The 21891-nt window shown below is 44.5% G+C and overlaps 2 protein-coding genes across 5 annotated transcripts in view; both read left to right on the top strand.

Moving 5' to 3' along the window:
* glg1b (golgi glycoprotein 1b) overlaps positions 1–3622 on the top strand; it is a 48934-nt gene extending 45312 nt beyond the window's left edge. For both annotated transcript variants that reach the window (XM_031569295.2, XM_012834723.3), the window contains one exon: positions 8–3622. In XM_031569295.2, the coding sequence (XP_031425155.1) occupies positions 8–175 (168 nt within the window). In that variant the 3' untranslated portion in view covers positions 176–3622. The remainder of the gene's footprint in view (positions 1–7) is intronic.
* Positions 3623–3761: 139 nt separating this feature from the next.
* pdpr (pyruvate dehydrogenase phosphatase regulatory subunit) lies at positions 3762–19027 on the top strand. 3 transcript variants are annotated; one of them, XM_012834720.3, is made up of 18 exons: positions 3762–3958; positions 4861–5143; positions 5302–5435; positions 5589–5670; positions 6171–6334; positions 6510–6631; positions 6752–6869; positions 7172–7321; positions 8863–9055; positions 9356–9480; positions 9935–10090; positions 10230–10363; positions 10502–10650; positions 11209–11321; positions 12115–12209; positions 12347–12436; positions 12569–12751; positions 14208–19027. In XM_012834720.3, the coding sequence occupies exons 2-18, from the start codon at positions 4872–4874 to the stop codon at positions 14613–14615; spliced, it is 2688 nt and encodes an 895-aa protein (XP_012690174.1). In that variant the 5' UTR covers positions 3762–3958; positions 4861–4871; the 3' UTR covers positions 14616–19027. The 3 variants fall into 3 exon arrangements, with proteins under 3 accessions (XP_012690174.1, XP_012690173.1, XP_031425156.1); XM_012834719.3 differs by lacking the exon at positions 3762–3958 and adding an exon at positions 3979–4507; XM_031569296.2 differs by lacking the exon at positions 3762–3958 and adding an exon at positions 3988–4073.
* The last annotated feature ends 2864 nt before the right edge of the window (positions 19028–21891 follow it).

Below are 21891 nucleotides of genomic sequence, written 5' to 3' on the forward strand. Positions count from 1 at the left end.
GTCTCAGGTGGCCCCAGCTGAGGGTTTCTCAGACCTAGCCCGGCAAGTGCTGCTGTCGCCCTCCAAGAACTACATCCTGTTAATGATCGTCCTGTCCGTCTGCGTGCTCTTCGTCATAGGCCTGATGTGCGGCCGCATTACCAAGCGCGTCGTCAAGGAACTGAAGGACAGGTAGAGAGAGAGAGAGAGGTGCCATGGGGGCCACCCTGATACGTGACAGACTCTCTCCATCTCTCCCTCCCTCCCTCACACTCTCTCTCTCTCTCTCTCTCTATCTCTCTAAAGGCCTAGACTCCTCAATCACCCCCTATCTCTCCCTCCCACACCCTCTCGCTCCCTCTTACTCTAACCCTGGCATGGCTCCAAAGACCCCTGCCCCCACCATCACACACTGCCCTGCATCAGACTTCCAAGTGACACCTGGGGAGACCCACAGGGAGTCACGCCGGCCCCAGGTGGGCGTGTTCAGCTCCGTCCTGCTCCTCTGTACAATTTACTACTGCTGTCCCCAACACCTACCGCCCCCCTGCCCTCCGTCCCCTCTAGGGACAAGAAGCCGTATCCCAAGAGCACCTCTGCTCCTGCACCACAAGGGCCCTCACTGGACCTCTGCCTTGGCTTTTGTTGTCGTCATGCGTTTTCAAATCTCCACAGAAAGGGGATGACTGTTGCTACGCAAGCCATTACAAAACACTTTTTTGTTTTGTTTTGAAAACTGGCTTGCCTTATTCTAATGTTATTCCAGCTGCATTCTTGAGCCAGGTGCATTTTTCAGATGTAAGTGAGGTTTCCCTTTAGGAAACGAGATGATATCTGGGATCAGGTTCGACTTCATGCACCATGGAACTCTGCGCATCCTCAGACATGTCACAGCCCGCTTCGCTCCTCGAGGGTAGGCCGTTCATTTGGAATCATCTCACCCAAGAGAGAGGGTCAGTTCTATGCGTTTTATTTTTTTATTTTTTGCAGTTGTGCTTTTAAAGTTTAATTAATAGTTTTGCTTATGTCTACTGGTCACCAATGAGTGAGGGGGCATGCAAATGTTTTTCACCCTATAGCCACAGGACTGCCTGATCGTAAGTGAGAGACTGAAGGTACTACCATAAGACTGATGGATGGAGTCATGGTGCACTCACCATTAAGGAACCAATGCTTTGTTTCTTTCTCTCTCTTTGTTTTTTTTTTATGGACATCATTTTGCCCATGCAAAGTCTATCGTATAAACCTGAAGTGATACTCCAAGGAAAGGTCTGTCCTTCACCGTGACAACCACTGCAGAGTCCACTGAAGCTGAGAGCGTTGGCGATGGAGCTTTACTTTGCCTTGGATTCTGAGTGTGATCAGGAGGACTGACTTTAGTCTGCTTGCTAGAGGCTGTGCCCTAGGCACAGGTGTGTAGGAGTGATGGGCCAGGTTTGCCAGGCCTGCTTGCGGACAGGGCACGGACAGTGGGAGGCTGGATGTGGGTGATTAGGGGTCTGCTTACCTTCTTGTGCGCAAAGCTTTCGGTAAGGGTTGGATTCGTTGTTTAGGACCAAGGCATTTGTCAAAGAGCAAAAAGAAAAACAACTGCACACCACATTTGGGCGCATTTGGACTGTATGTGTGTGTGTGATTTTTTTTTTTTTGTTTTCTTTTTCTTTCTTTCTTTTCTTTTCAAAAAGTAAGATGTACTTTCAATTGCTAACTGAATCATTGCACATTTTTTGTGATCTATGTATGTATGTTTGGCCATAGCCTTATTTATTGTTTACAAACTAATTGGGTTGAGTTTTCATGTTTTGTTTTTTTCTCTCTCGTCTTTTGTGAAGTGTCATGTGTAAATGTTTTCTCTTGTTGCCTTTTCTCTCGTATACACCTGTGAATGTCCCTGTGGGCTCCATCTGAACAAAGGGGAGGCCTGACAAGCAGGGCTCCAGGCTAGAGAGGAGTTTTTATATCAGTCACCTGGGGGTCGTGGAAGGAGGCCAGAGCTCAGAGCTTTGTGTATTGTAAGTCTGCTTCAAGAGGAGCGCTTCCCTGCCAAGGATCCACAGATAAATACAGAACAAATCCTTCTCCTGTCGTTGGCTTGTAGTAGAGAACACGCCTTGAAGGAGACCTGGATATCAAAGACAAGGGTGCCAGCTCATTGATAGTGGCAGTTTAGCTCATCAGAACCACCTTTCAGCCCATACAAGGCATGAAATGGTATTAAGCCCCATGTGCCCCACCCTTTACCCTCCTTTATTTTGTACTCATTGTCTCAAGTCCACTGAGAAAAAACATCCTTTGCAGTTCAATGTATTCAAACATCCAGAGATCTAAGACCTGACAATAATGCCTCTTGTAAAAGTACTAAGGGAAAATTACATTTCAACACAAAGCATAATGATTTTGTAAATAGGTAGAGACTATTTGGAAATTGGGGAAATCATCCTGCATACAAGCAGGCCGATGCTGGACATGGGGGAGGGGGGTGATGGTGATGGAACTTTTGTGGGAGTGTGACATTATGTGCAACAAGGAGATCCTGCAATTCACCCAAATGGCAGATCGACATTATTTCCAGATGCTATATAAAAATACAATATCATTTAAGAATGATGAATGTTTATTGCAAATATAGATTTCTTTAATGAACTGATGTATGTATGGGGAGGGAGGGGAGAATCACAATTTATTACTTAAAAAAAAAAAAAAAAAAAAAAAAAGTTTCATCTACAGCTGTCACTAGGATTTTAATCACCCTGACATTCAAATCATGTTTAGTTTTTGAGATTAAACAACCTTTTCAGCACAATACTTGCCTGAGCTGCAGTCAGCACCGGAGTGCCATCATCCATTGTCCTGAAATGTCATGGCTTGGCATTCAGGATGCAATTTTTATATATATATATATATATATATAAATAAATATAGATATATATAAAAATAACTCTGCCTCTGTGAATGATACATTCTCATGTGCTGATATGTGACCAGGTATCAGATGACAGATATTCAAATGTATAATAAACATTTGCAGGGTAGTGTCGCCAACATCTTGAGCTGTATTGTAGAGACATTGGTTGATACTGAGTCACTTAAGACCAATTACACATGCCAGACACCCTAAGGTATCAGAATATTTGGGAAGATAAGTAGACTATTAAAATACAGCAGATATCCATTTACCTAGGGGCATACAGAGGCACACAGAACTCTGGTGAAAGAATCAATTTGCACCCAAGGTTGTTTTAAATTACATCAATGCATTTAGAACGTTACTGGAATATCCACGAGATTGTCTGGAGTACGGTACAGCAACTGCAGTCTCAAAGTGCTTGAAACTATTCTTGATTCTACCACTCTTCTCATCCCTTTACAGCAGCCCCTAATCAGACAGCATTACCAAGATTACTCCAAGTTCCTCACAGTTTTTTTTCTGTACAAAGAACTGTCCTCAAAAAAAAATAAAGATAACCAATTTTGTAATTTTTATTTGTGTGGAAATGTATGGCTGTACTATTCTCTGTTCTCCAGTTATGCCATGTAATATTGAGATGTAAGAGGTTTAAATTTGTGCATTTTTCCGTTGATTTTATTTTTCCTGTACAGATGGAAAATTTGTCAATTTAATAAAATTGTCTGCAGATTTTCATATCCTGGTTTTTTGTTTAATTTAATTATTAAACATGTGAAAATATGTTATTGATTTGGGTGTAGTCTGTAAAATACAGTATTTGTAAAGCCAGAAAATTCAGTTGGAAACACCTATGCTGACATCTCCTGGAAATATGCGGTACAGGTCTTAAAGGAGGCGGTGGTAGTCGGGACCCTCCCCTAGGTGTAGGCGCATAGGCACGTAAAGTTGTAGTTCTTATACAGTCTGACTGCACGGTCTAGGAGTCGAACATGGAATAGTTAGACAGGCGCAATAAAATTGTCTTCTCGTGTTATAACTTTAACTGAGGATTATAGCTGAACTTTCTGTTTGGTGAGTTGACCGTTGCAATTACATTTGTTTGTGGATTTGACTAGCGGTCAGTTGTTTGGAATGGCTAACCTTGGGGAGTTGGCATTAGCAAGCTAGGATAGCAGAAGTGACTAATGTGAGCTCAAGTTGCACTGGTGGAGTTGCTAGCAGGCTAACTTACCTTGCTGATGAAGTTACGGGTGACCATAGAAATACAAAAAACACAACCCTAGGAGATTGGCGTTTAACTAAAGCTAGTTTAAAAATAACGTAAACAGGATATGGATACCCAGACGTGAAGCTAGCTTGTTTGCTAGTTAAGTCAATTGCATATCGTAGGCTGTAGCTAGCTAACGATGTTGTTTTTCTTTTGGCATAAGAATGTCATACGCAGTCTTCTACTTGGCTATCTAGCTTGTTAGGAAATCTTTAACAGGCGTTTACCAGAGGCAGTTAACCATTTTGGTTTAACTGGTTCACTTGCTGTTAAAATGCCTGTAACAGATAACTAGCTCTCAGATGGCGCTGTCAAACAGTATCCAGCATAAGCTGGCCTTGAACGCCAGCTAGGTTAGCTCACTCATTTTGTAATCACTGTGTAGTCTGAAAGAATACGCATTTTAGATGCTTCTTATTCTTACATTTCATGAAGTTATGGTAACTTTTGCGATAACGTATTAGCCTACCAAGTATTAATTTGCTAGCTGACCAGCTAACGTTAGCTGTATACATGTTGCTATAACTTACATCTGGGATGGTTGAGTTTAATTATCTTTATCTCCTACCTATCAATGAGTACATGATAAACCCTAGCTCGCGACGTTTGTTTATCCAGTGTGCAAGATAACTTGGAAAGTGATGTCTTCTGTATTAGGTGGATGCTTAGAGGGTATTTTCTGTCAAACGTCCCTGTTTATTTACAGAAGGGACAGCCATGCGCAGCTGCGTGCGGAGTTCCAGGGCTCTGTCCCCGGCTCTGTTTCCCCGACTGCTGTCAGATGCCGGCTGCTGGGGGACGCGGCCTGCCCGCCGGGGCCTCTGGAGTACCCCTCGAAACTTGTCTTCAGGAGCGGACCCCCAACAGCAGACGCCTTTGCCCAGTCAGGCCAGAGTGGTGATCTGTGGTGGGGGTATAGTGGGCACCTCGGTGGCTTATCACCTGGCTAAACTAGGATGGACAGAGATTGTACTTCTTGAGCAAGGAAGGTATGGAACCAACCATGTCTTTTCGTGATTGTTTTTCGCCAGAGATATGTACATTAGCTCAGAGTATCTCCTTAGAAACTGAGCTTGAATAATCACAGTTATTTGCCTGTTTCTCCTATATTCGTTAATTAGGCTTATCTTGTGTCTCCCTGTGACAGGTTGGGAGCAGGCACCACTCGTATGTGTGCAGGAATTGTCAGTGTTGCCAAGGCCCTCTTTATAGAAAGCAAAATGGCTGACTATTCTTGTGCCCTGTATGAGCGTTTGGAGGAAGAAACAGGGGTTAAAACAGGTGAGGTATCCACTTTGCCCTCTGCCATTTGGATTTGCATTTATCATCGTTAGATAATTATCTGGTACTGCATGAGGTCATGATGATCCTGTATTTACTGTTTGGACGTGTGTGTGTCTGTGTCTGTGCATGTATGTTTGTGTGTGCATTCAGGTTTCGTGAGGACTGGCTCTCTGTGTTTGGCTCAGAATCAGGACCGTTTCCTCTCACTGAAGCGCCTGGCATCCAGGCTGAAGTAAGTTCTTCCTCTCTCTGCTCGCTCCAGTTCTACAAACAGTTGTGGAATTTCTCTGTAGTAGACCTTTCCCCTCAGGAAAACTGTTGAAAAGGTCTCAGAGAAATAAAACGGTGACAAACTGGTGGTTTTCTTATCTCGGGTTGATCATTGACCCAGGTCTTCAGCAGTGGTCTCTGGTTTCGGAGGGTAAACATATTTCTAAACATGCCATTTACATTATATGTAAAGGTTAAAAATTTAAAGTACACTTTTTACACATTCAGCTTAGCTTGTTGCATTTTTTGACACACAAAAGGCCATAAATCAGTGGCACTGCAATTCCTAATTGTTTACAGTGAAACAGAGCTATAAACATTACTTCCAAAAAGGACCCAAAATGTGAATGCAGCAATCTTACTTCATGCTTGTTTAACTAATGGTGGTTTTAGCGATCATGAATGAGTAAACTGGTCAGGATTGCTAAGTGACTCAGTGCTTTTATCTTTGCTGTTCTTCAGGGTTATGGGCATCAGCTGTAATGTCTTAAAACCCAAAGAAGTGGCCAAGCTGCACCCGTTGGTTAACATTCATGACCTAGTTGGGGCGCTCCACTTACCCGGAGACGCCGTGGTCTCACCCCCAGATGTTAACCACGCCCTCGCTACGGCAGCCGCCGCTCATGGTGAGCAACCAGCACTTCTGGTTTTAACACTGACAGACGCAAACACTGAAGATCTGACTTTGTTAAATTGTAACTTGTCTGTAACAGTTTTCCTTTCTCTGTTTCTTCTTTGTTTGTCTTTCCTATTGGGCCGTGTGCCGGTGCCCTTTCTTCGTGTGCAAATGACTAAATTAAGGAGTGCAAATCCATGAGCGCACCCATGTCAACCATATCTTGATGGAGAAGGGCCACGTGACTGGGGTGGAGACGGACAGAGGCCACATTGAGTGCGAGTACTTTGTGAACTGTGCCGGACAGGTGAAAAGCACTACTCCTCCTGGACCTCTAACAGCTTTAACACAGTGGCACTGTTTGTCAGAGTGAATACAGGCAGGCCACTAAGCCTTTGTATTTTTTGTGTGCTTTTTGTTTTTGTAGTGGGGATATGAGCTTGGTCAGGCCAGTGAGACCAAAGTGTCGGTTCCTTTGCATGGCTGCGAGCATTTCTACCTCCTCACTAAGCCGCTGGAGAAGCCTCTTGCACCAAACACCCCTGGTAAACACCCCTAAACACACCACATACTGTCATGTTATCCGCAGGGAATACATGGGACTGAAAGCGTGTCCATGTTTATCGAATGTGTGTCCTCTCTGTATTCACTTCATGTTACTAGCCCTGTCCCGTTGGTTCAGAGAAAGAGAGCTTGCCTCCAACATGTTGACACTAGTGTAATTCTTTGCAGATGTTCACTTGGTGTGAAAGCCAAAATTAGTTCAGTCATTCCTTATGAAGCTGCCAAGACTGTTGTGTTGGTCTGTGTGGTGTATAAAGTGGCTCACACTAGTGGCATGTTGCAGTGGTGATGGACATGGATGGGAGAATCTATGTGCGGGCGTGGCAGGGGGGTGTCCTCTCAGGGGGCTTTGAGAAGAACCCCAAGCCCATCTTTACAGAGGGACGCAACCAGCTGGATGTGCACAACATGCTGGAGGACTGGGACCACTTTGGTGAGTGTTATTTTTGTATTGAGCTGATTTTTTTTAGACTGTGGTGAATGCATTCTATCTGTTGTTTGGTTTTTCTGTTGGTTTGCATATGTTGCTACTGTATGTACATGACTTAATGCCATGTGTGCTTTGAGTGTGTTCAGGCTCTAGTGTCATATGGAAACTTTTGTGTATGCCGTTGAAAATATTTGGTCTGAAAGTGTAAAGTGTCATTAAAAAGCAGTCAACAGTTATTGAAGTTTAAAGAAACCAACGTATCCTTGTTGGTTGAAGTTTATCCAGACTTGGTCTAGAAATTATATCTGAAATAACAATTCAATATTGATATGTTATCATCACTAACCTATTTAAATGATCTATAGTGTACAACACTTTCCTATCGTGAGGTAATTTCACTGTGTCCCCTTTGAGAGACTGATCTTTGCTTATAGGTAAAGGTCAGCCCTCTGCATTGTGTTGTGTACACTAAATACAGCTGGAGTGCTGGTAGAACACAAGCTGTTGGAGTACAGTGGAGTCCATTGTCCTACTCCTGCAGAAGAAGTAGCGTATGCCAATGTAATAAAACACTAGGAAAGAGTGGTGCATGGTGGGAAATTCTGCTCCCACAAGCTGAATGCTTAGAGGAGTGTCATTAAAAATCAATGCAGGCTGATTGCCTCTCTCTGATTGCATGCCTCTAGACACAAATGTATTGCTGCGCGGTCCACTGCTCCTCCAATCCCAGTTTGAGCGGGCTACTCTCTGCTGTGCTTCAGAATAAACGTAGTGAGTGCCGCTGATTTAGTGCCCTCATCTCTTGGCTGGGCGACCTGTCGCCCCATGAAGGGGGTCAGGCCTGTGATATCCGTTACCTCTCTCATGCCATTACTAGACGTGGCGTGAGGGAATTAGTGTATGTGTGCGTGCAGGCGGAAGGGCTGTTAGTGTGATTTATTCATTTCAGCTCCTAGAATTACATGTAAACAATTTTATGTTTCCAGTTTTGTGTGTTGTTTTCAGAGCCAAAACATATAATGTTGTAAAAGGTAAATATCTGACCTGAAAATATCTGATATTCAGAACGTTAAGTTGGGTTCTGCTGTGTTAACGTGAGTGTACTTCTGTATGGGGCAAGGTTTTGCACTGACAGACTGAGCCTGACATGCTGGAAGTTATTGTCGTTGGCAGGTGTGTTGTTAAATATGCCTGCTGGGTCAGTGTGCATGCTTATTGCTGTGTGGCCGTGAGGTTGGCCTTTACCACTGCTCCCACGCCCATGCTCGGTTGAATGCGCTCTAGAACACCATCTTACACATTTGACACCTCGGACAATGAAGTGCCATTTCCAAGTCCAGCCAGATAGATTTTGCACTTTGTAGACTGGCTTCAAAACTGGCTTTTCACATACAATTGTGCACCCTTGTAAAGTTATTTTGATTGCCGCTGTGTCCAAAACCATGTAATTGATCCAATTGGAAAAAAGCAACATAATGCAAAACAGTGTAGTACGAGTTCAGTTTATCCCCCTGTGACCTCCTTACCTTCCCCTCCCCACACAGAGCCCATGCTGAGTGCCCTTCTGAGGCGGATGCCGGGGCTCGAGTCATGTGAGATTCACCAGCTGGTGAACTGCCCAGAGTCCTTCACCCCAGACATGCGCTGCCTAATGGGGGAGACGCCGGGCGTGCACGGCTACTACGCCCTTGCCGGTATGAACTCCTCTGGCCTCTCCTTCGCTGGTGGAGCTGGAAAGTAAGCAAAGAAATTCATGTCCGCTGGATTTGTGTGCTTTGTTTACTGCACACTGTTGAAAGATTCTGTGCTTATTTCCAGTGAAAATCTTGGTAAGTGACTCAACAGTGTCTGCCAACAAGATTGTAACAAGATTTTTAAATCTAAGAATGATCAAAGATGTATTTTCTACATTAGGCAAGACAAGCATTGAGTGAAAAAAAAAAAAAACTACTTTGAGTAAAAGCAACCAGTTAAGTGAGTAAGGTGTACTCCATCGTCAAAGCTCAGCTCACCACATCCGTGTCTTTGCCCTTAAAGGTACTTGGCAGAGTGGATGACGTATGGCTACCCCACAGCTAACGTTTGGCCTCTGGACATCAAGCGCTTTGGCAACCTGCAGAGCAGTCGCACCTTCCTGCGCCACCGGGTCATGGAGGTGACGCGTGAGTAGCCCCCCCTCCACCCTCATCCGCACTCGGCCCTGACAAACAGACATTTATGCATGTATGCAAAGCAGGGAAGGCAGAAAAGTTTGCTAAATATAACTGGGCAGGAGTGTTGCACTAACTTTGATTTAATGCTTCTTATCCCCCCCCCCCCTCCCCCCTTCAGTTGCCACACAGCATACAGTAATTACCTACACATGCAACAAGTGTATACATTAAGACCAAAGTGTTATTACTTATTTTCTTGATTCTTAATTAAATCTTAAGGTTGACTTGCATTGCATTGAGAGGCATTTATACATTCCTTATACTTTTAATTTGTGCTTACATATATGTGTGTGTGTGTGTGTGTGTGTGTGTGTGTGTGTGTGTGTGTGTGTGTGTGTGTGTGTGTGTGTGTGTGTGTGTGTGTGTGTGTGTGTGCGCGCGCGCGTGTCCCTGTCCATTTCAGCCCTACTGTATGAGCTGAAGGTTCCACGCTGGGACTTCCAGACCGGCAGACAGCTGCGAACCAGCCCCCTTTACGACCGGCTGGACACCCAGGGGGGTCGCTGGATGGAGAAGCACGGCTTCGAAAGAGCCAAGTACTTCGTCCCTCCGGGGAAGGGTGAGGGGTTGCCATCTCTATTCTCAGCATACAGGCTCTGGGACCAATTAGTCTCATCATCCTGTGACTAATCTTTGGCAACACTATGGCTTAATTACTGTGCTTTTCTCTTTTGGACTGTTGTTTCTTTCTCTCTCAGACCTGCTGTCTCTGGACCAGAGTAAGACCTTCTACAAGCCTGACTGGTTTGATATAGTGGGCGCCGAGGTGAAGTGCTGTAAAGAGGCTGTGTGCGTCATCGACATGTCCTCCTTCACCAAGTTTGAGCTCACGGTGAGTGACATTGCCTCTCCTGGGTGATAATTCTAGGCTTTTAGTCCCATAAATTGACTTTAAATGGTGAATCTCCTTTATTTCCTGCTTCCTGTTTTGTCTTCTGATTTTGGATTCCCCCCACCATCTCTGCATTAGTCCTCTGGAGATGAGGCGCTGGTGCTGCTGCAGCACCTGTGTGCCAACGACCTGGACGTGCCAGTCGGGCACATCGTCCACACCGGCATGCTGAACGAAAGGGGCGGATATGAGAATGACTGCAGTGTTGTGCGCGTCAAGAAGAACAGGTGAGAGAGAAAAAGAAGGAGTCAGGTGTCATTCTGTCAATTCGGCCAATTACTTAGGGGATAAAAGCACAGATGGGAGACTTGTCCAAGGTCAATCTACCTGTGATGTTATGTAGAAATTGATGTCTTCTAGCTGTTTACTGGTTATTTTGGACTTTTGCTTATGCGATCCTTTGCATAATGGACACAGAGATCAGTCACTTCTGCAACTTTCTAAAGCTAAGAAAAGTTAGTAGAAGTCTGGGGTCCACAAAGCAGAAGTGAATTTGCTTGGTCATGTTTGTGAAACTCTAAAAATACTGCCTCAGAGTTGAGTGTCAGTTAGAAAGGGCTTTTTTTCCATTAATTTTTTCTGTTCTCTTTGCCTTGGTGGAAAAGCCTTTCTGCTTACATTTGTAACCCATCTAACCATACCCTGTCAACAGCTTAGTCTTCGATCATACACCCTTCTCAACAGCCTGGTGTAAATGTAAAATATCGTCTGTGACAAAGGGCAGAGGCAGGGTAGAGGTTATTGGACAGGCTCCAGAGGCTCAGCTGTGGTATCTTTGTCCACAGCTTCTTCATCATCTCACCCACGGATCAACAGGTCCACAGCTGGTCCTGGATCAAGAAGTACATGCCCAATGACCCACAGCTCCACCTGGAGGATGTCAGCTGGAAGTACACAGGTGAGGGGGGATCATTCTGTACTCAAGAAACTGTATACATGTTGGTGTAGTATGAAAATGTTTACATTGGTTATGTTACACTCCTGTCAACAAGCTATCTCCGATATGGCGACACTTGGCACGGTCTCCAAAAGGAGCCAATTTATTATCCTCATGTGTTCTGAATGGGAATTAAATGTGTTTTGTATTTTTGCCCCTCTGGACGTTTATTTTTTAACACAAAGCCCTTTGGTAGGAAACAACTGCTGTTCTAGAACTTTCTGAGAGCCTAAATGAAATGGAGTCGTGTGTGTGTGTGTGTGTGTGTGTGTGTGTGTGTGTGTGTGTGTGTGTGTGTGTGTGTGTGTGTGTGTGTGTGTGTGTGTGTGTGTGTGTGTGTGTGTGTGTGTGTGTGTGTGTGTGTGTGTGTGTGTGTGTGTGTGTGTGTGTGTGTGTGTGTGTGTGTGTGTGTGTGTGTGTGTGTGTGTGTGTGTGTGTGTGTGTGTGTGTGTTTGTTTGTTTGTTTGTTTGTTTGTTTGTTTGTTTGTTTTTATATATATATATATATATAAAAAACACATACGCACACATACGAGACTCCATTTCATTTAGGCTCTCACAAAGTTCTAGAACAGCAGTTGTTTCCTACCAAAGGGCTTTGTGTTAAAAATAAACGTCCAGAGGGGCAAACATACAAAACACATTTAATTCCTTGGCTAAGGCATGATAATATTTAATATAATGCATATAAATATTATCATGCCTTAGCCAAGAGCACTAATGCAAATCCTCACTGCTTGTTCTCACATCACAGCTCTCAATCTGATTGGCCCACGAGCAATGGACGTGCTCTCTGAACTCTCGTATGTCTCCATGACTCCAGACCACTTCCCTTCCCTGTTCTGTAAGGTAGGTCATATCTTCTCTGTAATCATGACCTTGGGCTTATTCATCAGTCCTTTGTTATTCTCAGACGGCTGTTCAATATCTATATTTTTTTTAGAAGGGGCAATTTTCTAAATGATCTGTATGTGTCCCTCCCATAGGAAATGAGTGTGGGTTATGCCAATGGCATCAGGGTTATGAGTATGACACACACAGGAGAGCCAGGCTTTATGCTCTACGTACCCATTGAGGTAAGTGTCCCACCTCGTCGCCCCTGCTTAGATACAAACATCAGTCGTAAATATTTTTCCATTGCGCTGTTCTGTCACCATCACGTCACATCACGCTCTTTTGTCCCCCCTCTTTCCTCTCTGCCGCCTCAGTACGCACTGCACGTGTACAACGAGGTGATGTCTGTGGGACAGAAGTATGGCATCCGGAATGCCGGCTACTACGCCTTGCGTAGCCTGCGCATCGAGAAGTTCTTCGCCTTCTGGGGGCAGGACCTGGACTCCTTCACCACGCCGCTGGAGTGCGGCCGCGAGTTCAGGGTCAAATTTGACAAGGTCGGTCAGGTTGCCAAGCCTTTTGAATGTAACAGAGCCCTGCTCTTTCTGCACACGGTACTGGCCCCTCGCTGCTTCATTAAATTCAGGTGGAATGAAACAGATGTTAGGCAATTATAATTTATTGTGTAATGTATGCAACCAGTGGCAGATGCAGAAGGTGGCCGATGGGTAGGCCTGAGTGAAGGTTATCACTGCATGTTTTTTTTTCAACAAGCTTAGATATCTATAGCTTATATCTATATAACACAGCCGTGACTCATTGTTGCCGTCTCCTACCTAAAGAGCACCACTAGAAGGAGCTCACAAATTCAGTTATACTGACCACTGGCCGATGAATGGCTAGCTAGCCATGCAATATTACTATAACAAAGGTTGCATAACCCTTGTCAGTGCACTGCCAGGAATAGGGTTTGATGCAAGTGACAGTCGTCATTTTGAATACTGCACATTAACATTTTCTATTGTTCCAGTTTGTTTTTAAAATAAAAATAAATCCCTATAAGAGAATGAATAGGGTGTTGGAAAATCAACAAAATAACGCCTGTGGTAGTTAAATTATACTTAAGATACCCCGGATTTGATTCCCTTGAATAAAATGCATGTGTACGTCATCTTCATATAGACTAGACCCATTACATCTCTAAAATATGTCTGTTGCTACAGGGAAAAATAACAGACAAGCACTTGTAGCTAGTGTGTCACCAGTTTCACAAGGTGAGCAGAAGTTAAAGGGAATCATTTTCAGCTTGTGCCCTGTTTTTTTATAGAACTTTTTGGTTCCAAATTTTTACAATTATCCTAATCGTTCCAGTATTGAGTTAGAACTCTATAACTGGCAACCACAGAACGGCTATCCCATTGGGTGTATATTTGCGTCAAAGTAATTCACTTTCTTCCACTACTGACAGACTCACAATGTATTTATAAGTGTCTGACTACATGGAAAGGATCCCTACAGAGATTACCTCAATAAACTGTAAACAAACTGTAGAAAATGACTGTAAAGAAAAAAAAAATGAAAAAAAAGGTAATTTAACTACTTGAATTACTATGCAAATATGAATGTAGTTGAACTACCAGGAAGCTACTGCAAAATGTAGTTAAACTGATTACCTGTAGTTCACGACTCCCCAACACTGATTATTAATACATGATTTGAATGACTCCTAAGACAAAACAATTCACATTCAAGGTAATTAGTGAAAATTTAAATGTAAAGAAATTGAATTATAAAAAAAATATGTATTTTCATAAATCTGAATGGGTGGGCTTGCTGTCAATCTGGGTACAGCAGTATTTATCTTTCTAGTCACACTTGCCATTTAAAAACACAATTGGTCACTTTTATCCAGTTTCCCCAGAACAAATAACTAGTTGCCAGTTTAAGCTGTGTCTTTATGTGTCTATCCCTCATGTTCTCCCTCCTCTCTGCCACACCCCTCTCCCCCTGCAGGACATGGACTTCGTGGGCCGCGATGCTCTGATGCAGCAGCGCCAGGCGGGCGTGACGCGCCGCTTCGTCATGCTGGTTCTGGAGGACCATGACACAGAGCTGGACCTGTGGCCTTGGTGGGGCGAGCCCATCTACTGCAACGGCCAGTTGGCCGGTGTCACCACCAGCAGCGCCTACAGCTACACGCTGGAGCGCCACGTGTGCCTGGGCTTTGTCAGCACGCCCGCAGGCCCCGACGGTGCGCCCACCCCCATCACGCCTGACTTCATCAACCGCGGTGACTACGAGGTGGACATCGCCGGCCAGAGGTACCCGGCCAAGGCCAAGCTCTACCCCTTCAGCTCGCTCTTTGCCCAGCAGCGGCGGCGCAAGGATGACATGGAGCTCAGCAACTTCCAGGGCAAGTGATGGGGCTGTGGATAAGGAGGAAGGGGGACGGGGGCAGGGGGTTGTGTGGGGGCGGGTGTCAGAAGAAACAGAAGAAAAGGATGCCACACCTTCATCACCACCACAACCATCGTTCCTGCAGGTGACAGGTGAGGGGTGAGGGTCTGCCAGCCTTGGTATTTATAAATCTTCCTGAGGGTTAGAAGCTTCGGGAACTCTGTAGCTGCACAATCAGTCCTTCTCTAGAAGCTTTTGCAGAAGACGCAAGATGACGCGTTTGTCCCTGGTGTCAGATGGAATCCGTCTGATGTTCAGACGCCTCTTGTTCACTGGTGAACTCTTTCTCTCTCTCTCTGTGTTCATACTTCTCCTATTCGAACTAGGAATCCCTACGTTGAGAGACAAAGGGCCATAGTCTCTTATTTGCACATAAGTCTTTTTTTTTTAGTGCCCCCAGTTATGTGCATTTCAGTTATGCTTTTTCCCCCCTATGTGCCGTTATCACACCCACATCGCTTTACTGCAGAAAGAAGGTGGACTCACAAAAGAGGTGTGATTTATTTAAAATAAAAGGAAACTTGAAAGAAAAGGTGGAACGTGGACATCAGGATTAACCTTGGGAATGTCATTTAATATCCATGGGAATGGGAATGGGAAACATAAACCCAACTTTTAATTTGTAAATGAAAGCAAGGGGAGAACTGTATTATGAATAAACTCAAATTTGATGCATCACAGATGATGCATCACATTTTTTAAATGAAAGCATCTATGTATCACATAACCTCAGCAACCTAGTAAATTACCCAAACAACACGTGTGCTCGGCCTATTTATAAAGACATGTTGGAGGTGTGGAGATGTTGAGGACTAGGGACATCAAAATGCATGTTCCAATGTCCACCACCAATGCCACCAATGACTGGGATATTTGCACCAGTCACCCTCTGCAACGACAAAAATGCATGGACATACGGAGCGCTAATGATTTTGATGATTTTGAAAACCGGCAGAGAATGTAAATGATTACGAGTGCATGATGGGTTCATGGTGAAGTCAAATTTACTAGATGCACTGCGCTCCAGTGTGTCGAAACAAAGTCGGAAAACTCGCAGCGGTCTTCTCTTGGCGAGCTCTTTTCCATTTTACTGTAATTGAACTAATTATTTAATGGGCTTGTAGCCTAATATTACAGAATGTAATATGTTACCTTCTATTACACTGTAGTGGAAAAAAACATAGGCTAATGTTATTTCAGTAGTTTAAAACCAAAATTTGACTCAAATATTGAGACTTTGTAACATTATTTGTGCATGTATAATCATAATAGAAATAGGCCTGCTGCCGACTTCAAACGCGATATGGTGTTTCGCCTTGTAGTGGGATTTGACTTACTACAGTGCATAGCTGAAAAGTGTGTACAAAAGACTTCGGCCGAGGTGAGTAACTGCCTTCATGGCACACAAATCACAGTTGTAAGTCAAGGGTAGAATATGCGCAGGCTGAGAAGTACGTAGCTTCGAGGAGCGAATACGGCCCAAAAAGAATAACCAAACACAAAGAGGCGTGAGCACAGCAGTCTCTGGTGTGGAGGAATGTGCGAGTGGTGATCACTGGTGAGCTCTTTCTTCTCTGCTTATGAAAACAACACTTTCTCTTGTAGGTTGTCACCCCTTTGCCAATGAGAAGATGACACACCCATCACTGCTGAATGGATTGGTCGTCTGTAGATGTTTACCAGGAGCAGGATTCTTATATCTCTCCCTCCCTCTCTGTTTAAATATCGGTCCTCAGAGACTGTAGAAGCTGCTGGAAATCCAACCAGCTTGCCTTTTGCATTTGTTGCATATTATCAAGCATAGGTTCAGTAGTCTGTGCTGGAGTGGTCAGGGTTTGGGCTTGATGGGGCGTTTTTTGGATGGGGGTGTGCAGGTCAGTCCTGGGGGAACTGAGAATTTTTAAGTGCTTCCACAAAAGATGGGGGAAGGAGGGGAATGCCCCACTGGTCATTGTTGTCTATGCCTGGGTGTGGTTATCATGGTCCTCTTGTCTTGTCGAATGAGCTGCTGTGTTTTTGAAGAGCGTATAGTATCAGTGATGTCAGTTTCCGTCTTTATTTGAGGAAACTCAGCCGAGGGGAGCCTTTGTCATTGATGATTAGAGATGCATTTCACATGATAAAGGGATGTATTTTTGTATAATCTGTGTACAGAATCTCATACAGGTTAAATCATGTACCATATATGATTTAAAGTACTTGTATTTATTTCTGTTGTGACTTGTATATCAGAAAGAACATTTTGTATCAGATATATAGTATGTTAAGAAGCCCCTCCTCCACCACAGCACACACACCAATGCCTCAGTGTCTTTCTGTGAAAACAATCAAAACTCGAATCGCAGACATGCGTCACTGGGAATTGGCTATGTGTGTTGTTGTGTGTGTCGGTGCCTTCAGATTACTGGCACCGTGAGATTAAGTTTGTGTTTAAAGGTGTGATTGAGCTCATACCATAGTCACAAGATTGTTGTACATTTCTGCGGCTTATGTCTTTTGAAGGGAGCTGTTCTTCTGTGAAGATGCATTCGTTGTATCCGGAAGAAGTCTGAGATTGCGTTCTTAAGAGGGTTTAGAGGATTGATTGGGGCTCGTTCATTTGAGGAGATTGTTTGACGTGCTGTTTTTACTCTGCAGTCTCTAGAGAGTTTGAGCTGTCGTCCTCGAGATCAGTTAGCTGTCAGGGTTGATCGTAGCACTGAGCTGCCTTTTGAGAGGTGCTAGGCAAGGGTTGATGTGCTGTTAAAACAGTAAGTGTGGATTCTTCACAGTTTCTTCCGTTTGGAGTATATACAGGTTATTCTGTCCTGCTGATGCTGGTACACCACAGTGACCCAGCCATCGATGGTGGTCTAATGTGGAAGGGAGTTGCTGCCTCTGCTTCTACCAATGGGTTAGCAGAATTTGTTCTGTAGGTGTGCTGACTGCAGTTGTATGCCTGCTCTTAAAGTATGTGGGTAATGCGTATGCTAGTCTCATCGCCCAGTTTTGATGCTGTTTCAGGCTAGCTGTGTGTTCCTGTGTATATCATAAACCAAAGGCACTACAGACTCCTCTGTCCATTTTGGCTCTCTTTTTTTTTGTACATAATCATCACTATCGTTGTAACAGAATATTTTGCATTTGTTCTTGATAAGATGATCTAGCTTATATTTGTTCAATACCATTAGGATCTTCCATATTACTGATGGAGCAGTTTCATGGCCGTGGGCTAACGCTAATGCTAAGAGTTGCTCTCTTAAGGGGCAAACACCTAACCTAATACAAAAGTGCAATGCCTTTTAAATGAGGCAACTGTCTCTTTTAATGTCATTTGATCAGGCAATACCTCCCTTGCACAAAGAATCTAACATAATTTGCATAACATAAGATCTGTCACCAGCTCTGATGTTGATATAGTCTTACCTAGTTCTTCCATCCTCTCTAGTCTGTTATATAGCGTGCGTGCGTGCGAATGTTAGAATGTTAGAATGTTACTCAATATTTAAGTGCACTCTAAAATGTCTAAGCATTGTTTAACATTTTTTTGGCCCACAAAATATACATAAATTAAGACAAAAACAAATCACCTGAGCGTAAAAAAGCAAGATGCTTCCACTGCACAGAACACACAGAAATGGTTTATCTTCACCCTAGAATTACTTAATTGTTATCTGAAAAGCATTTTGGGATTTTTGACAACAAAAACTACTTAACACCATGCAGAATAAGTCACAAGATCATGCACATTCATCTTTCATATATGCGCACAGGAAGCAACACCAAATGTCTCGCATGTGTCAGTTTTCATAAGGGGTTCTCATACCTCTCATCTTACTCCGCTTACAAAGCAACATAACAACTTTTGAAAAATCTTCATAGAAAATCTCCATTCATTTCTCTACAAATTCAGACCCTATTAGAAGCTAGCTGGAGAGCACTTTAAATTCATTGACTTGTGCCTTGGAATTTGGACAGCTAGGTTGCGAAGTGGTACTTTTTAGTGTTGCACAGCATTTGTTGGTTTCTCATCGGGTTGCATTTAGTCGAGGTAGACCACACACTGATGGGGTTAAGAATGGAGAGAGAAAAGCCATCCTCCTGGTCTTCTGCTCATACTTATGTTAACCTTGTTGGGAAAACTATTGCATTTCATATATTATCGTCGATTAAGGTTGTCATTTCCTTTTTACTGTAGTATGTTGTAATGAGTAATGTTATGTGTGTGCATGTTTGTTTGTTTGTCTGTTTGCATGTTTGTTTGTTTGTTTGTTTGTTTGTAAAATATTCTGTAAAAAAAAAAAGTTTTGTCCTCCTGCTGTGCACCTTTGTGTTTATACAATGTTGTACTGATTTTTGGCTGTAAGTGTTTTACTACAAATAAAAATAATACTGAAGTTCTTCGTTTTTGTTTATAATTTGGCATTTCCCAGTGTGTGATACTTCAGTGGGGCTGTAAACTCCAAAATGAACCCTTTGGTGAACCCCAGCCTCTCTGAATGGCTGGAGTTCTCTGTGTGGCCACCAAAAGGTGCTGTTCCTCTACTGCAGACAGTGCAGTCTCCGTGCGTGGAGCTCACGGGGGCCAGACTATGCAAAGAAGCAGCAGGACTCTTGTCCAGCTAAGGCAAAGATGAAAAGAGACTAGATTTGGTGAGCCTATTTGTGTCTTTCTGAAAGAATATGATTGAATAAAAAAAAAAATGTAATACATTTTTTAGTTTTTATATCAAATCCTGAACACACTATTGCTATCTTTAGTCAGCCTTTAGGTAAAAACAAGCCAGAGGTTCCAATTCCTTTCTTCTCTACGTCACCAGGGCTAACCTAGCCACGGTCTATCCCCCCCCCATTTCAGATTCCTATCACTCCCTTAACCCCTGCTCACATCCTGTTTGCTGAACATGGAGGGGATACCTGGCCACACCAAGGGGCGGGTGGGCACAATCAGAGCTCTGTGGCGGCAACCCTACAGCTCACAAGCCTGCCTTTGTGGCGTGGTGCGGTTTGCGAGACCCAGCTGCCATGTCGTGCCTTCTGCCCTCCTGTCTCGGTCCGAGTTGAGGCGGTGCCTGGCTGCCCGTACGTCACCGCAGAGACTAAAGGGTACTCCAATAACGGCCTCGCTTCTCTGTGGCGCTGGCACTTAACACACCCCACCACCGACTGAATGATGGAGCAGAGTGAGAGGAAAGGTATTGGAAAGTGAGAGAGATGGGAGATGAGGGTTATAAAGGAGAGCTTGCAATATAGAAGAAAAAAAACACTTGAAGAGTCCTTAATTCCCTGCTTCGTCGACATATCTACTCTAACTCTATACACTACAGACTCCACCTTGCTGCACCCTCAGAAACTTGGAGAAAGTTCACTTTATTAAACGCAGACCCTAAGAGAGTGTGTGTCATCACGTAGCCAGAGCTGTGCTGCCCTTCACGTTACCTCTAATCAGTATGGGTGAGCCAGTGCTTGGAGATCCATTTCAAAACGCTCAGGCCTTGCTTACACCCCACCTCAGTAGCCTTCTTTACTTTGCTGGAGGGGATAAGCACATCATTAGAGGAGGACTGCAGGCCCTGACACCGAGGCTGGCGCAGACTGGCAGGCAGGTTCACCTTCCATTTAAACCTGATCCAGGCCTGTGGAGAGCACCGGGCCGACTGGATCAGATCTCCGCTGACTCAGAGGGGGGGGCTTCGCTCCGGGGGCTTCCAGGCAGACAGGCAGGCAGGCTGGCAGCCGGGTGGGCCTGGCTGCGGTGCGGTGGAGCAAGGCTCGCTTGCCTTGATGTTGTGGAGAATGATGAGTGTTGGGTTACCAACAGATGCAGGACATTGGGACAGGTCTTTGGAGGCGCTTTTCTCTCACCCCGCTCAGATCTCTGGGTGAGTGGCAGGGGTACTGTAGGGAGGAGGGGAAGCTTGTGTGTGTGTGTGTGTGTGTGTGTGTGTGTGTGTGTGTGGTGTGTGTATCTGTCTCTGATCTGGGTTCCTGTGGGTGGTTTTGCCGTCAGCAAGACTGTCAGCCAGTCTCATCAGATGGGTACGGACACAAGGGTGATCGCTGTTTTAGGGATGACTCACAATCACTGTTTTTTGTGAATTATTTGTCTGGTATTTACTGACTAGGCTGCCTATGATCTGTCTCTAGGCTTCACAGACAGTATGACAGAGAAAGAGTTTAAGACTACATCAAATAAAAGCTCACTGCAAACAATGTCTGAAAAGAGCTGACATTGAGTCTGACTCAATGAACCATTCACTACTTTGAAATTCACCACATTCAGCTTCTGCCTGAGCTATCTGGCTACTGGCATTCTAATCTCCCACCCTCTTTCTCTCCTTTTTACCCTCCATCTCTCTGGAGAGTGCTCCAGGTCCCTTCATGGCCACCCCTTCTCTTTGTATCTCTCCCCCGAAAAGATGTGTCAGGCCGGGGGTAGGTCATGTCTGTCTTGGCCCCGTATAGTGACTCACAGGCCGGGCTGAGACTGAGAGCATCAAATTATCACTTGTCTGTCTCCAGTGGAGCACACTGCCACCTTCTGTGTCACCCCTGCGTGATTGGGTGGTTAACCCTTTACACACACACACACACACACACACACACACACCTAGAGCTCCTCAGCAGCTCACTGATGCTTGCGGACACACTGGTGCATTCTCAGACAGACTCGGGCCATTAGAAAAAGCAGTCTCATGCTGATTACAGAAGCTGTGTGGGTAATTTATTCGGTAATGTGCTGTTCCTGAATCAGTGGGTGGTGCTACATGTTATTTGTGTGTGTGTGTGTGTGTGCGTGCGTGCGTGCGTGCGTGCGTGCGTGCGTGCGTGCGTGCGTGCGCGCGCGCGCACGCACGCGCTGTTCCATCTGGCACTAGGCTAATCTTAAAGGGCCTGAGTTTGGGAACTTGTTTGCTCCTCTCTGGCTTGGTGTGTGTGTGTGTGTGTGTGTTTGTGTTTTATGCAGCGTCTCTTCAGATGTGTGGAGTGAATTGCGCTGGTAAATTAGTCTTCCATGTGGGTGAAGTATTTGAGCAGCCTCCCCCAGGACCTGCCTGTCTCTGCCACAGGAGTGCTTTTAGACTGCTGCATCTCCACTGCATTCATTCCTCCACATTCCCTCCCACTGATCAGAGAGGTGTCGGCGAAATATATGAATTCCACTCAAAGGTATCACATCCCATTAGATTAGAAGAAAGAGAAGCGGCCTGTTTTTGGTCTGTGCCATATGTAAATATACCTGCATAGTTGACCTGTCTGA

The sequence above is a fragment of the Clupea harengus genome, chromosome 6, assembly GCF_900700415.2.
Source record: "Clupea harengus chromosome 6, Ch_v2.0.2, whole genome shotgun sequence".
NCBI lineage: Eukaryota > Metazoa > Chordata > Actinopteri > Clupeiformes > Clupeidae > Clupea > Clupea harengus.